The sequence below is a fragment of the Panthera tigris genome, chromosome C1 (genome assembly GCF_018350195.1).
Source record: "Panthera tigris isolate Pti1 chromosome C1, P.tigris_Pti1_mat1.1, whole genome shotgun sequence".
In the NCBI taxonomy this organism is placed as follows: Eukaryota; Metazoa; Chordata; class Mammalia; order Carnivora; family Felidae; genus Panthera; species Panthera tigris.
In genome coordinates this window covers 15,141,596-15,154,578 of record NC_056667.1, presented here as the reverse complement: position 1 = coordinate 15,154,578, position 12,983 = coordinate 15,141,596, and the positions used below count along the sequence as shown (strand labels likewise).

The 12,983-nt window shown below is 38.3% G+C and overlaps 1 protein-coding gene across 16 annotated transcripts in view; it reads left to right on the top strand.

Moving 5' to 3' along the window:
• Positions 1–12,983, top strand: part of EIF4G3 (eukaryotic translation initiation factor 4 gamma 3) — a 313,469-nt gene that overhangs the window by 289,050 nt on the left and 11,436 nt on the right. For all 16 annotated transcript variants that reach the window (XM_042998050.1, XM_042998046.1, XM_042998035.1 and 13 more), the window contains 3 exons: positions 1,957–2,082; positions 3,864–3,945; positions 6,186–6,284. In XM_042998050.1, the coding sequence (XP_042853984.1) occupies positions 1,957–2,082; positions 3,864–3,945; positions 6,186–6,284 (307 nt within the window). The remainder of the gene's footprint in view (positions 1–1,956; positions 2,083–3,863; positions 3,946–6,185; positions 6,285–12,983) is intronic.

Genomic DNA, 12,983 nt, shown 5'->3' with positions numbered 1-12,983 from the left:
TTATGTTCCATCAGTGGCACATTAACTGAGCCTAAAGTGTTCATATAATGAGAGAAGAGTCCAGTTAATCTGTTGTATAGCAAGTAGATATCAAATAATTTTAAGCTGTGAGGGCAGAAAGTCAGCATTAAGGATTCACAAGGCCCAGACTTATGTCGCAGAGCTACAAACTGTTTTGAAATGACATCTTCAGAAAGGCAACCCTCCATTGTAGTGGTATCTCTTTTTAAGTGAAAATTTTTAATGACATGTAGACCTCTGCAGTAGGTAAACAGAGTGGCATACTCAAGCTAAAAGCCAAAAACTGCAGTGAGAAAGCACCCATTTTATGTATGAAGAGATCTGAAAGGCTATGAAGACAAATACTACCTGCCCTACACTCACTCATTCCTTTCCTTATGATTGTGCGCATTTCCTTGTAATTATGTGTATGCCTCCTTGAGTTAAATTTACTTTCGTTTTTGTCCTTTTTAACATGCTGTATATGGGACTGATTAACAAAGTTTTGAGTTCTGTTTTTATATTTTTAAGTGAATAACTGTGATTTTTACCTTAAATAACTGCTGATATTTTGTATTTGACTTTCCCAAATTTTCTATTTAAATCCCATTTATTTTATTTCACATTGAAAAAAATTTCAGGCCATGAAATCTGGAAACCATTAGCCTTTCTTTAAAGGTGCAACAGGGGCGCCTGGGTGGCGCAGTCGGTTGAGCGTCCGACTTCAGCCAGGTCACGATCTCGCGGTCCGTGAGTTCGAGCCCCACGTCGGGCTCTGGGCTGATGGCTCGGAGCCTGGAGCCTGTTTCCGATTCTGTGTCTCCCTCTCTCTCTGCCCCTCCCCCGTTCATGCTCTGTCTCTCTCTGTCCCAAGAATAAATAAAAACCGTTGAAAAAAAAAAATTTTTTTTTAAAAAAAAAATAAAGGTGCAACAGTTTGGGGGCACCTGGGTGGCTCAGTTGGTTAAGTATCCAACTTGGGCTCAGGTCTGATTTCACTGTACGTGGATTCGAGCCCCACATTGGGCTGTGTGCTGACAGCTCAGAGCCTGGAGCCTGCTTCAGATTCTGTGTCTCCCTCTCTCTCTCTGACCCTCCCCGACTCGCAGTCTGTGTGTGTGTGTGTGTCTCAAAAATAAACAAACATTAAAGGTACAACAGTTTTTAATTAGTCGTAACAATGATGTTATTAGTAATGTTATCAGACTCCTTTATATCCATCCAGTTTGTTTCCCTATTATGAGCTCCTCAAGAACAAGGATTTTTGTCTTTTTTTTTTCTCTTTGGGTCTAGTCTACATTATAGTGAAATTTTCAGTCCGTGTATCTGACTGGTCCAGGGAATATGATACTCAGCTGTGGTGAACTCATTAGATAGTGTAGGAATAGATTAAATATCTCTTCCCCCAGAACTTAACATGGCTGCCTTGTTTTCATCCTGAAATCTTCCAGAAGTCACCTTCATACAGAACTCTCTTCTGACCACCCTCTCCGTTGGGATATCCTGGTACTATAGTTCATGTTCATCAGAGTATTAGCCCTTTCTGCAAACATGCTTTTGTTTGTGCTATTCATTTTTTTTTTTTTTAATTTGAGAGAGAGAGCATATGTACAAGGAGGGGAGGGGCAGTGGGAGAAGGAGGGAGAGAATCTTAAGCAGGCTCCATGCTGAGCATAGAACCCAACACAAGGCTCGATCTCACAACAGTGAAATCATGACCTGAGCCGAAGTCAAGAGTCAGATGTTTAACTGACTGAGCCACCCAGGGGCCCCTAGAATTTCTCCTCTACTAATACAGGTTTTTGAGAACAAGAATTTATTTATCAGTTACTTTATGCCTGGCATAGTATCTAACATAGTAGGTGCTTTAATAGATATTTGCTGACTGAGTTTTGGACTCTTTATTTAATCTTCTGAATTATATTTGTGTGAAATGTTCTTCTTGTTCTTGTCTAGTTTTTCAGAAACGTTGGAATTGGCAGATGACATGGCTATTGATATTCCCCACATTTGGTTGTACCTTGCTGAACTGGTGACCCCCATGTTAAAAGAAGGTGGAATCTCTATGAGAGAACTTATCATGTAAGTTGTACTTGTTTTTGTTTTCATTTTGTGTGTGTGTATATCAAGATAAACTGATGCAAAACTTACCAGCTATCTCTAGCATAGTGCTCTTTCCTTAGTGCCTTTGTAGGCTCTTGGATGCAGCCTGTGACTCTTTAAGACTTCTAATTTCAGGGGATTAAGAAGTACAAACTGGGGGCGCCTGGGTGGCGCAGTCGGTTAAGCGTCCGACTTCAGCCAGGTCACGATCTCGCGGTCCGTGAGTTCGAGCCCCGCGTCAGGCTCTGGGCTGATGGCTCGGAGCCTGGAGCCTGTTTCCAATTCTGTGTCTCCCTCTCTCTCTCTGCCCCTCCCCCGTTCATGCTCTGTCTCTCTCTGTCCCAAAAATAAAAAAAAATAAAAAAAATAAAAAAATAAAAAATAAAAAAAAAAACGAAAAAAAAGAAGTACAAACTGCCCATTACAAAATAAAAGTCATGGGGATGAAACGTATAGTGTAAGGAATATAGCCAATGATACTATAATAACTTTGTATGGTGACAGATAACTACACTTATCGTAGTGATCATTTTGTAGTATATATAATTGTCGCATCACTATGTTGTACACCTGAAACTAATACAATTATACTTCAATGTAAAAAAAAAAAAAAAGGACTTATTTCTGTATAAAAATGTTACATTACACTGTATCTACATCAGAGAAGTGACGGGGATATGATAACCCTGTGGTCCACTGAGGTTAGCAGTATTTGTAGATAGGGCTCCAAAATCACATAACTGGAAGGTTATTGCTCCTGGAAGCTTAATGTTAATCTGACTTTTATGTCTGTCCTTGCTCAAATGCCATAAGTTATTTCTCCGTGATATCTTGTCAGACTGATACCTGCATGCTTCATGCTCTGGTTGTAGTAAAGGGACTGCATCTCTGGCATTCCTAGATTTGGACAGGAGTCCGAAGTTGTTTCTACTTTGTATAGACTAGTTTTTCCTAAACTCTTCTTTAGAACGTTACTATTTCCCCAAAAATTGTTCATATAGTCCTACTCTGTGTACTATTATGTCTCTTTTGTTTGAGGTTCACAAAGTATATTACAGCACATTAAAGATTATGAGAATTCTATAGTGAAACCAAACAATAAAAACAAGATTTGGGTGCTTGGCTGGCTCAGTCAGTAGAGTATGCAACTCTTCATCTCACAGTTGTGAGTTCAAGCCCCACGTTGGCTGTAGAGCTTACTTAAAAAAATAAATAATAACTTTAATAAAACCTATTTAGCTTTGTTTAATGCAGCATTCTCTCAATTGTAGAATTCTTTTCTTGAGGAACAATTATTCATATCCTGTGGAACACAGTGTGGGATATACTGGTTTAGACTCTGAAAACAAATGGTCCCTTTCTGTTTCATCTATATTGTAAAGAAAAACTTCCTTTCTTAAAAAGATTTCATAACTAAGTTTCACATCTCCCAGTTACCTAAGGTGCTTCTCTCATTTAGGCTTGAAGTGGTGTATATGTAAATAGATTATTAAATGAGACTGATCATTGCATTGCTTCTATCACTGAGGCAGTTAAAGAAAAAGGCAAAACCCGGGAATTCTAGAGTCCCTTTCCGGCTTCTCCATGAAGCATAGAGTGAACTTGAAGTCTGAACTACTTCTGCTGAACATTACTTAGAGCATGTCCTGAAGCTTTCTCTTGCCCAATATGATTTAGGTTCAGCACACATTGTTCACCTAGTGTTTTAGAACTGGAAGTTTGGTTCAGAGGTACTTAATCACTACTCCTGTCTTTTACAGAGAATTTAGCAAACCTTTACTTCCTGTTGGAAGAGCTGGGGTCTTACTTTCTGAAATATTGCACCTTCTATGCAAACAAATGGTGAGTATTAAACTGAGTGTTAGACTCAACAGCGTCTTAGGCAAGGCAATGATTGTAATCTTGAGTTATCTGTGAATAGCTTAGGTACCGCTATGCAGGTATTTCTGTTTTCCTTTTCCTTTTTGAAAAGAAGAGCGAGGCCTCTGTTTCAACCTAGTTTCTTACAGAGGTGTATTTCTCCTTCTGTTTACTAGTAACTTGGGAAAGAATTATCTAATCTCAACTGGATTTGGGATAATTCTAAATAATCTCAAGATATGTTATATTTGTGGCTAGTAATTTTATCTTCTCTTGAAACAAAATGCCTGCATTATTTATACTCTTGAATACATTTCAGTGAAAACGCCTTGCTTTCAAAGAAAGGTAAGATTCCTAAAATGATTAATTTTATTAATTTTGGATCTCAAGCTAGGTTATCTGATTAGTAATAGGTGTTAAAAATGTTATACAGGGGTGCCTAGATGGCTTAGTCTGTTAAGCGTCCAACTCTGATCTCAGCTCAGGTCTTGATCTCAGGGTCATGAGTTCAAGCTCTGCATTGGGCTCCACACTGGGTATGGAACCTACTTTTTAAAAAAGGGTGGGGGGTGGTTTCCCTCAGTGGCTCAGTTAGGTTGGGCAACTCTTGATTTTGGCTTGGGTCATGATCTAATGCTTTGTGAGATCGAGCCCCACGTCAGGCTCTGCACTGGCTGCACAGAGCCTACTTGGGATTCTCTTTCTCCCTCCCTCTCTGCCCCTCACATGTGCGTGTGTGCGCTCACTCTGTCTCTCTCTCTTTCTCAAAATAAATTAATTTTTAAAAAGATTCTATAGGATTGTGAACTGCTGTCTTAAAGTTAAACTTATTTTAGTTTAATAAATACTGTACAATTCTCTGTAAAACTCTATGCCAGCATCTCAGTGTACAAAGACAACTAAGCCTTCAAAAAATGTATACACTAGAAAGGAAGACAAGTCTAAACCAGAAGTTTCAAAAGAGTGTATTGATGCCGTATTAGAGGTCTAAGAGGTTTGGGAAAGTGGTGTTAACAACACCTACAGTGATAACATCAAAACAGAACTCATACATGAAAATTTTGGAGTGATTTTTGACTGATTCAAACCATAGCCAAAGGTATTGGGGATGATAGATTTCATTGTTTTATAGGCATTAGTATAGAAAGTCTCTTGAATGTACAGAAGACCCTTTGTATTTCATCTGTGTAATAGTTATTTGTAGTTACTAAGTAGCCTGGTCTCTAGTTCTAGTTGATTACTTGTTATTACTAAAGTTTTTATTGAATCCTAATTCGTACATCCAAAATTCCTTCCTCCTTTCCTAATCTACTTCACATTAGTCCTTATTAAAAACCTAAATTCTTACTAACTTTTATCTGTAGAAACAGAAAAAGCAAATTCTCACTTTTCCTAACCAAATTCTCATGGAGCATAAACTCTGAAATGAGAGAGCCTGAGTTTAAATCCTGACTCTGCCAAGTTATCAGCTATGCCTTGGGCAAGTTACTCTATGAAATAATTAGTAATATGATTCATAGCTGATAGCCACGGCCTCGAAGGCTGAGAGTTCCCTGCATCACTGTGACTTTGTTCAGGGAGTGGACTTGTACCTTCTCATCAGTCTTCCAGCCAACAAGAGCTCTCCTCTGTTGTTTCTTGGGCTCAATGTTGTTCTTCTTGCCCTTGAAATACTTCTCATTCCTGGTTCAGGAGCAGCAACCTCTTTATTCATTCTCCGGTTAGGCAGCGTGATCCTGATCTGTTGCGAAGAGGGATTCCAGTGAGGCTTGATGTGTGACTTTAATAGTGGATACATATGTATACCACTAGGAAAAGAGACGCTGTTGAATTTATAAACTCTGTGAATTGGACTTGTTTTAGGTGATTATATTCATAAATCCAAAACTGAGCTTGCAATTTCCTAGATTAGTCATCTGACAAAATTAATTATTGAACCTTAAACAGCTATACTTCAGCCATTCACCGTTACATTTACTACATACATTCAGACATCTTGGTGTGAGAGCCAGGAGTCCTGAGAAACTAACTTTATATCAACAAGGGAAAAGTTTTGATTTTTCAGTCTTTATATTTCTATACTCTTGACTTCAAGCAAGCCTTTTCTCCTAATCCGCCCCCGCCCCCTCCCCGTGCCTGTCCTCCTCCTCCTCTCTTCTTCCTCTTCATCATCATCCTATCTTTATATAAAAGTAAATGGACTGGACTTATCTCTGTTTTAGAGCCATAAGAAAGTGGGAGCCTTATGGAGGGAGGCTGACCTCACCTGGAAGGACTTTTTACCAGAAGGGGAAGATGTACATAATTTTCTCTTGGAGCAGGTAAGTAAGAACAAGGCTTATGCCTTTCTGTTTAATAGTAGTTGGTCTGGTTCATAGAAAAAATGAAGGTAATTTCATTAGTAGTCCAGTTATTAAAATTAGACCAAAATAGGAATTATGGTCAAGATGTCATTTTAAGTCCATGCTTTAGGGCCACTCAACTATTCACTCATTAGATAATAGATAAAAAAATAAAATTTAAAGGACTTAGCCACACACAGAGAAAACAAGCTGCATATCTCCATGAACCAAAAAATGAAATTGACAAATAAAGCGGGGGTAATAGGGCTAAAGCTGCAAGTCTTCTGAACTCTGGGTCTAAATGCCACTAGAGACACCTAGAAGTTATTTCGGTGAGGAAATGGGAACTAGAATGCCCCTTACAAGGTAGAAAATTGGAGAACAGACATACTTCATGAAGCCAGGTGGGAACTCCACGGATAGACAAACGATACTCTTGCAGCCAAAACCGTAGCTAGGCTGTCCACTTGGTAACTGGATCCAGAAATCCACAACAAGGCAAAAGGCCCATGGTCAATATAATGTAGTTCTAAATAAGGAATTGTGGAGCATCAGAAAGAGGCAGCCATAAAAATACTAGACAAGGAAGAGTGACCAAGAAAGGAAACAACTCTCTCTCAAAATAATCACAATCTGGGGCGCCTGGGTGGCTCAGTCGGTTAGGCGTCCGACTTCGGCTCAGGTCGTGATCTTGCAGTCCGTGAGTTCGAGCCCCGCGTCGGGCTCTGTGCTGACAGCTCAGAGCCTGGAGCCTGTTTCAGATTCTGTGTCTCCCTCTCTCTGACCCTCCCCCATTCATGCTCTGTCTCCCTCTGTCTCAAACATAAATAAAGGTTAAAAAAAATAAAAAAAAAAAAATGATCACAATCTGAAAATTAGTATATTGAGCTGGGTAAAGACACACTGTGTTAAGTTAATATGAACATTAGCTTCCTTTTGGTTATCGTCCAGATACACTGGGGAGTGCTTCTGCCAAAAGATAAGAGCCTAGATAAAACGTAAGTTATCTTGCATTGCTGAGCTGATAGAAAGTGAAGGCATTTTCTAAGGAAAAAAATGAGTGAGGAGAAAAGCCATAGATGAAACCTGAACTCTTAGCACTAAGCATACATGAGGGGCTTGTTTGTTTCAATGCCATTGTAAATGCTACCAGAGATGTTGGAAGAGGTTGAAATGGTCCTAGTTCAGTATTACCCTGGCTCCCAAAAGAAGCAAACAAAAATGCTTTTTGGAGAAAACATGCTCAACTTAGGTCTCTTCATTTGCTACTAATTAACATTATCTAAATATATAGTTAACACTTAAGAGTTCATTTTAGTCTGTGACGAAACAAGTAACCATGAATGAGAGTAACAGACAAGAAATGGTAGGTTTAGACCCCAAAGACATGAAATAATGGAATTCTTAATCAGAATATAACATAACACTGTATAAAAAAGAGGAATTCACAAAAATGTGCAAGCAACCAAACACTAGTCAAAATGACTGAGAAAATTTGGAAAGAAGAAGAAAAGAAACTAAGGTAGATTTCTAAGAGATACTGTGAGATTTAAAGGATAAAATGAAAAGGTCTAACATGTCTAATTGGAATCCCAGAAGGAAAAACAGAGGGAATGGAGAAGAGGCAATATTTGAAGAGATTGTGGCTGAGACTTTTTCCGAACTGATAAAACAGATGAATCTATACAGAAAGCACATGTATACCACAGAGGGTGATTACATTTCAGTGAAACTGCATAACATCAAAAACATAGGAAAGATTTTAAAGTAGCTAGAAAGAAGTACGTCACCTATAGAGAAACAGAATTTGCAGTAGCAACAGTGAAAGCCCGAAATGGTGGAGTAATCGCAAAATGTTGAGAGAATATCAGTTTATTTAGAATAGTCTTTCCAGTGAAACTAACATTTAAGAATGATGGCAACAGTGGCACCTGGGTGGCTCAGTCAGTTAAGTATCCAATTTGATTTTGGCTCAGGTCACGATCTCACAGTTGTGAGATCAAGCCCTGTGTCAGGCTCTGTAGTGAGGACGGAGCCTGCTTGAGATTCTCTCTCTCTCTTCCTCCTTCCTCTCTTCTCCCCCAACTCACACATGCTCACTTTCACTCAAAAAAGAGATAAATAAATTAATAAAAAATAAGAATGAGGGCAACACATATTTAAAGACTTAACAACACATTTCTGAATAACTCATGACTCCGCAAAGAAATCATAAAAGGCAGTAAGAAATATTTGACTCATTGATAATGGAAAAACACAACATATCAGTATTTGTGGGATACCACAAAAGCAATACTTGGAATGAAACTGTTAGCACTGGACACCTGAATTTAGAAAAGAAACAAGGTCATAGGTCAGTGATCTCATTTTTGACCTTACGAAATTAAAAAAAGGAAGAGTAAATGAAACTGAAAAGAAATAGAAAAAGGAGGTAATAAAGATCAGAGTAGAAATCAGTGAAACAAAAAAACAATAGAGAACAGTGAGTGAATTCTAAAGCTGGTCCTCCGAGAAAAGAAAATTGTGAAATCTCTAGCCAGACTAATCAGTGAAAACAAAATTTAAAAAGAAGACATCAGTTACCAGTAGAATGAGAGAGGTGATGTTGTAATGTTTCTAAACATAATAATGGATACGAGGGATTTATGAATAATTTTTATGCCAATAAGTACGTCAACTTAATTGAAATGAACAAACTTCTTGGGAGGTACAAATCACTAGAGCTGACTTGAGAATAACCTTGAGTATCTGATACACTGAAGTAGTTAAAAACATTGCCACAAAGAAAACTCCAGGCCCTGATGTTTTTACTATTGAATTCTACCAAACATCTAAAGAAGAAATAATACCAGTTCTGCAAAGAATTCTTCCAGAAAACTGAAGAGGAGAGATTACTTGCCAATTCATGGCCTATGAGGCCAGCGTTACTCTAATAGCAAAACCAAAGACATTTCAAGAAAAAAAACTATAATAGGCCAATTATTCCTAATAAATGCAAAGAAAAGTTTTTCAACAAAATTTTCACACATTAAATCCAACACTATATTAAAAGATTAATCACAACCAAGTAGCACTTATCACAGGAATATAATGTAAGATTCATAAGTCAGCGTATGGATGTACAGAGGATGAAGAAATAAGCAGCTCCAGAATTCCTCCCTCCACCGAAACAACCATTGAGCTGGCAAGATGTGTTAGAATCAGCTATTTTGGAATTGTGGAGTTGAGTCAACTGTGCAGTACCAACACCAGAGGAATGCTTGATGAAAAAGGATCTTGCAAATTTCAGTAACTTGGGTATTTTGCATAGAAGCTATTAGCACCTAGACCTGTGGCAGGGGAGATGGTGGCACTCCCTTTCTGGTGCCAGGTTGAGAAATCAAGACCTTATCCTCAAAAGATTGGTGCCATGCCTTTAAAAAAACAATTTTTTTTTTTTTATGTCTTTCTTCTATTTTTGAGAAAGAGAGATAGAGTGTGAGTGGGGCAAGGGGCAGAGAGAGAAGGAGACATAGAATCTGAAGCAGGCTCCGGGCTCTGAGCTGTCAGCAGAGAGCCCGACGCAGGGCTCAAAACTCACGGGTGGTGAGATCATGACCTGAGCCAAAGTCGGACATCCAACCGACTGAGCCACCCAGGTGCCCCAGTGCTGTGCCTTTTAATCTGCTTGGCAATTTACTGAAGGTTTAGTGCAGGGCCTGCCCATTGTTTTAACTACTCAGGCCAAAGTGGTTTCCTGAATGGTGTCTGTCAAGGAATTCAGAGAAATGGAATGTGTTCGCGTGCGTGCGTGCGTGTGTGTGTGTGTGTGTGTGTGTGTAGACGCACGCACGCATGCAGTCCCACCCATCCCACCCCTCTCTTTTCTCTTTGGATCCAGACTTTCACTGAAATTTCTACCAGGTCACTGGCTGTCTGAGGAGATAACAGATCAGAGAGACTGTAATGACCACACACAAGAAGGAATGCAGTCTTTGTCTAAAATTCACTAAACAAACAGATGACTGCAACACTGACAATCCCTCACAAAGGGAGAGAATCTGATATCCAGAGTTACACATTACAGTATTCCAGATGTTTAGTTGTCAACAAAAACAATTAGAAAGCATATAAAGAAACAGGAAAATGTGACTCATTCACAAGAAAAAAGAACTGACAGAAAAAAGTATTCCTGAGGAAGCCCAAACGTTGGACATCCCAGATGAGGAATTTAAATTAACTGCTTTCTATATGCTCAAATTGCTGATGGAATCCATGGACAAAGAACTAAAGGAAATCAGGAGAATGATGTATGGTCAAATGGGGACTTTCAAGAAGGAGGTAGAAATTATAAAAATGAACCAAATAGAAATTCTGTAACTAAAAATTTGTAATGGCTAAAATGAAAAGAAAAATTCACTAGAGGGGTCCAACAATAGATTTGATGGGGCAGAAGAAAGAATCAGCAAACCTGAATATAGAGCAGTTGAAATTGCTCAGTCGGTCAGAAGTCACTGACTTGTCACTAAGTTGCTGCCATGGAAATCCATCTTTAATTTTTGAAATGAAATTTTTAGCATGGTTATATGAAATTATGAGTATCACCAAATTTTTAAAATAAAATCCCCATAGTTTATTTTCTTAAATAAACTTTATAATAATACATAGTGGAAAATTAATTCATTAAACACATAAAGGAGACTTTTAAAGAAGAAATTGCTCAGTCTGAGGAGCAGAAAGAAAAGGGAATCAAGAATAATGAACAGCACCTGGGGACCTATGGGACAGCATCAAACATAACAACATGAGCATTAGAGAGTCTCAGAAGGGAGAAGAGAGAGGAAGGGGCAGAAAAAATACTTGAAGATATAATAGCCAAAAACTTCACGAATTTGATCAAAGATCAGAAGTTACATATCCAGGAATTTCAGTGAACTCCAAACAAGATAATCTCAAATCTCCAAATGAGATTTACTCCGAGATATTTTACAGTAAAACTTTTGAAAGACAAAGACAAAAAAAAAAAAAAATCTTTACAGCAACGAGAAAGAAGTGACTTGTCATGTACAAAGAATCCTCCGTAAGAGCCAACAGCCAGTTTGTCATCAGAAACCATGGAAGTCAAGGAGCACCTGGGTGGCTCAGTTGGTTAAGGTCTAACTCTTGTTTTCGGCTCAGGTCATGTTCTCATGGTATGTGAGTTCAAGCCCTGTGTGGGGCTCTGTGCTTGGGATTCTGTGTCTCCCTCTCTCTCTGCCCCTCTCCCACTCATGCTTTCTCTGTCTATCAAAAATAAATAAATAAATATTTAAAAAATAAATAAACATTTAAAAATAAAATACTTTAGAAAATAAAATGCTAATAAATGGTAAAGACATAATAGGATGAAAAATTTTTTTAACAATTCAAGGTAGTTTTTTCTTTGTGTATCTAGGGAAGGTATAGGAGGAATATATCAAAGTGTTCAAAGTTATTAGAGAAAAGCGTGCTAATAATCTTTAATATTTTAATCTGTGGCTTCTGCATAGTGAAGCTTCATAAAGTAAAGCATAGTTACATATCACATTGCCTTATACCCTTGAGAATTACCAATAATTTTGATTATTTTTTTAACTACCCATCTAAAAATTGAACAATTCTGACATATTCTTTTTCGATATATAGTATATATGTACAATCATAATTTTATGTACATGTATCAGAATGGCATAAAAAATCATCAAATTTTCAAGTGAAGTATTATAATTATTTTAAGTTTTATTTCTTTATTTTGAGAGAGAGCATGAGCAGGGTATGAGGGACATAGGGAGAGAGTGAGTCCCAAGTAAGCTCTGTGCTGTCAATGTGGAACCCGATGCAGGGCTCAAACTCACAAACCCTGAGATCATGACCTGAGACGAAATCAAGAGTCGGATGGATGATGTTTAACTGACTGAGCCACCCAGGCGCCCCATAAAATATTATTTTTTAAAAATTGAGGTGAAATTCCTATAACATCCAGTTAGCCATTTTATTTTTTTTTCCAGTTAACCATTTTAAATTGTATAATTCAGTGGCATTTACTGTATTCACAATGTTGTGTGACCACCACCTAAAATATTCTTACTGCAGAAGGACTGTCAAAAATTTAGTCATCTGAAGGTTGAGAATCCCAATCAGGCTCTGCGCAGAGCCCCGTGCCGGGCTCGATCTCACCAACTGTGAGATCATGACCTGAGCCGAAATCAAGAGTCGGACTTTTAACCAACTGAGCCACCCAGGCGCCCTGAGAAGATTTTTTGTATAATAGCAGTTACATAATTGGAGTTTTTCTATGTGTTTTTTTTTTTAATGTTTATTTTTGAGAGAGAGAGAGAGAGAGAGAGTGCACATGCAGGTGGGGGAGATACAGAGACAGAGACAGACAGACAGACAGACAGAAGGACAGAATCCAAAGCAGGTTCTAGGCTCTGAGCTCTCAGCTCAGTGCGAGGCTGGAACTCACTGACTGCGAGATCATGACCTGAGCCAAAGTCGGACGTTTAACCGACTGATCCACCAAGGTGCCCCAATTAGAGATCTTTTTTTATTCTTTTTTTTTTTTTTTTTTTTTTTGATTTTTTAATTTTTCTATTAAATGAAGAGATAGCTCTTCCCATAACCCTTTGAGTTGTCTTTCTTTAGATGTGTCCTGTGGTCAGATGGTTTTCAATTCAGGAT